Genomic DNA, 3,037 nt, shown 5'->3' with positions numbered 1-3,037 from the left:
CAGCTCGGGGCCAGTGTCCTACTGCACACTCACCAGTTAAACCGACAGTGGAGACGGGGCCCACGCGCTGGCGGTCGTGGAAGCCGTACAGGTTCATCTTGTACTTGTGGTCTGGCTCCAGGCCCGAGATGGTGACCCCGTCCTCGTCCCCGGGCACCCTTACCACCTTGGGCTGCCCGTCCCCATTCTTGTATTGGACTAGGAAGTGGTCGAACTGGCCCTCGGGGACGGTCCAGGAGAGGCTCAGGGAGTCGGGGGTGGCGTCTGTCACAGTCAGCTCCCCCAGCTGTGGCTTCAAAGGAGGGCTAGCAGGGGGCTCCTCTTCCCGGGCTGGGGAGAGAGGCAAACAGAACCGTTCCTGCTGCTGGAAGGAACTGCTGAGGCCCTGCTCTCCTGGGTTCAGGCCAGAAGGTGGGCCAGCTCTGTGGGCCTCCCTTCAGATCCAGCTGTACCTGTGGCCATCACAATCTCTTTGTGGCCTCCTTATGGTCCATCCAGTGTGCCAAATGGCCTCTTGCCTCGATGCCTGAATGTTCTTTCCCCAGATGTCTGCATGGCTCATGTTCACACCTCCTTTAAGTCTTTATTCAAATGTCAACTTCTCTCTAGGGCCTTTCCTGCCCACCCTATTTAATCCCAGTTCTCCCAATTGCAGCCTATCTTTCTTAATTGGATCTGATTCCAGCAAAAAATTGCAAAAGAACAATTAGGACACCATCAGGAAGGTGAGTGCTTAGTCGCTTAGTCATGTTCAACTCTTCGTGACCCCATGGACTGTAATGTAGCCTGCCAGGCTCCTCTGTCCATGTGGATTCTCCAGGCAACAATACTGGAGTAGGTTGCCATGCCCTCCTCCAGGGGATCTTCCTAACCCAGGGATCGAACCTAGATCTTCGGCATTGCAGGCGGATTCTTTACCGTCTGAGCCACCAGGGAATCAGGAAACTAGTAATACCTGAATATCTAGTTTTTAAAGGCACAATCACTGTGTCATGGTTACTTTTAAGTGGTCTTTTTGAAAAGAGCAGTACACTTAAATATGTAATGATGAAGTAAAGAGAGTATAGAATACGTTTTAAAATATTACAGCAGTGTATCCATACAATGGAATATTATTTGACTATAAAGGAATGAAGTACTGCTACATGCTACAACACAGATCAACCACAAAAATGTGCTAAAATGTGGTAAAAGTCAGACATGAAAGAGCAGGTATTGTATGATTCCAGTTATATGATGTGTCTGGAAAAGGCAAATCTACAGAGACAGTAGATTTGTGGGGATCGGAAATGGGCCCTGACAAAATGGGTCTGGACACCAGATTTCATCTCAGTGTGCTGAAAAAGTTCTAAAATTATTAATAGATAGTGATGATGGTTGTACAACTCTGTAAATACACTAAAATTGATAAGCTGTATGCTTAAAACAGGTGAATTCTATGGTATGTAAAGTATACCTCAATAAAGCTGTTAATAAAGAAAACATTCTAGGACTTCCTAGTGGTTAAGAATTTGCCTGCCTCATTGAAACAGGTATAATATCATATATGAAACGAACTGCCAGTCCAGGTTCGATGCATGATACAGGATGCTCAAGGCTGGTGCACTGGGATGACCCAGAGGGATGTTATGGGGAGGGAGGTGGGAGGGGGGTTCAGGATGGGGAACACATGTACACCTGTGGCGGATTCATGTTGATGTATGGCAAAACCAATACAATATTGTAAAGTAATTAGCCTCCCATTAAAATAAATAAATTTATATTAAAAAAAAAAAAAAGAATCTGCCTGCCAACAGAGGGGACATGAGTTCAATCCCTGCACTGGGAAGATCCCACATGCCGCAGAGCAACTATCTTCTTGAGCCACAATTATTGCGCCTGCGCTCTAGAGCCCTCCAGTCGTAAGTACTGAACCCCACAGTACCTAGAGCCTGAGCTCTGCAACAAGAGAAGCCACTGCAACGAGAAGCCCCTGTATTGCAACAAAGAGTAGCTCCTGCTCGCCACAACTAGACAAAACCTGTGTGTAGCAATGAAGACCCACCACTGCCAAAAATAAAATACATTCAAAAAAAATAAGAAAGATGATTTTCTAGTTGAGGAGGGTGGGAAGTGATGGGGTCTGGATGAGCTAGACTGCTCAAGAGGTGCTTTTTGGTTGAAGCAGGGTGATTGACACATAGGAATTCATTATGCTATTCTTTCCCTTTGGGTATGTCTGAAATTTTATATAATAAATACTTGTTGAGATTTACTATTTCATGGCATTTGTCCCAACACCCCAAAAGAGTTCTTTTCAGAGTTTCCATGCAAAGCAGAGAGCCACAGACAGGTCATGTGTGACTGGCTTGGAGGCCTCAGTCCCCAACAGCCTCTCAAGGGCGAGCACTTCCCTGGGACTCCCTCTTCCTGCTCCTAGATCACTCCTGAAGTGCTGAATGGATAATGAATGAACTAGAGATTTGGGGGTTTTAGGGTCTTCAGTGGAAGACACTAGAGAGGCTCTACTATGAGACCTTTCCTGAGACCTCATCCTAAGCCCCACCCTCACTCACCGGTCATGGCTACAGTGGACACAGGGCCCACGCGCCGCCCCCCGTGCAGGCCGTACAGGTTCATCTTGTACTTGTGTCCAGGCTCCAGGCCCTCAACGGTCACCTCGGTCTCCTCACCCCCGACACGCACCACCTGAGGCCCGTCCCTGCCCTTGTACTGGACAGTGAAGGAGTCGAAGTGGCCCTGGGGGACGGTCCAGGAGAGGCTCAGCGAGTCTGGGGAGGATCCTGTCACCATCAGCTCCCCCAGGACGGGCTCCTCAGGGGGCTCCGGGGCCTCTGTGCTGGGTTCTGTGGGGCTGGGGGTCTCCTCCACCTCTGTGGGGCTGGGGGTCTCTTCTTCTGCAGCTGAGAAGGAGGGATACACAGAGGGTGAGGCAGGGTCCCCGGGAGATGTCCTTGGGTCTCCTCCCGAGCCATGGTCCCCAGCTGGGGACTCTGAGGTCAGTTCAGAGGAGCCTAAGGAGGCTGGTGGTCCTGCT

At 49.6% G+C, this 3,037-nt stretch overlaps 1 protein-coding gene across 1 annotated transcript in view; it reads right to left on the bottom strand.

Annotated features, from left to right (window-relative positions):
* Positions 1-3,037, bottom strand: part of TNXB (tenascin XB) — a 44,649-nt gene that overhangs the window by 3,012 nt on the left and 38,600 nt on the right. Inside the window, exons 21-22 of the mRNA XM_010833549.1 lie at positions 2,556-3,032; positions 36-330 (exon numbers count right to left, since the gene is read on the bottom strand). Of these exons, the coding sequence (XP_010831851.1) occupies positions 36-330; positions 2,556-3,032 (772 nt within the window). The remainder of the gene's footprint in view (positions 1-35; positions 331-2,555; positions 3,033-3,037) is intronic.

Source organism: Bison bison, unplaced genomic scaffold (assembly GCF_000754665.1).
Source record: "Bison bison bison isolate TAMUID 2011002044 unplaced genomic scaffold, Bison_UMD1.0 scf7180017863706, whole genome shotgun sequence".
Taxonomy (NCBI): Eukaryota; Metazoa; Chordata; class Mammalia; order Artiodactyla; family Bovidae; genus Bison; species Bison bison.
This window is presented reverse-complemented; position numbering and strand designations above follow the sequence as displayed.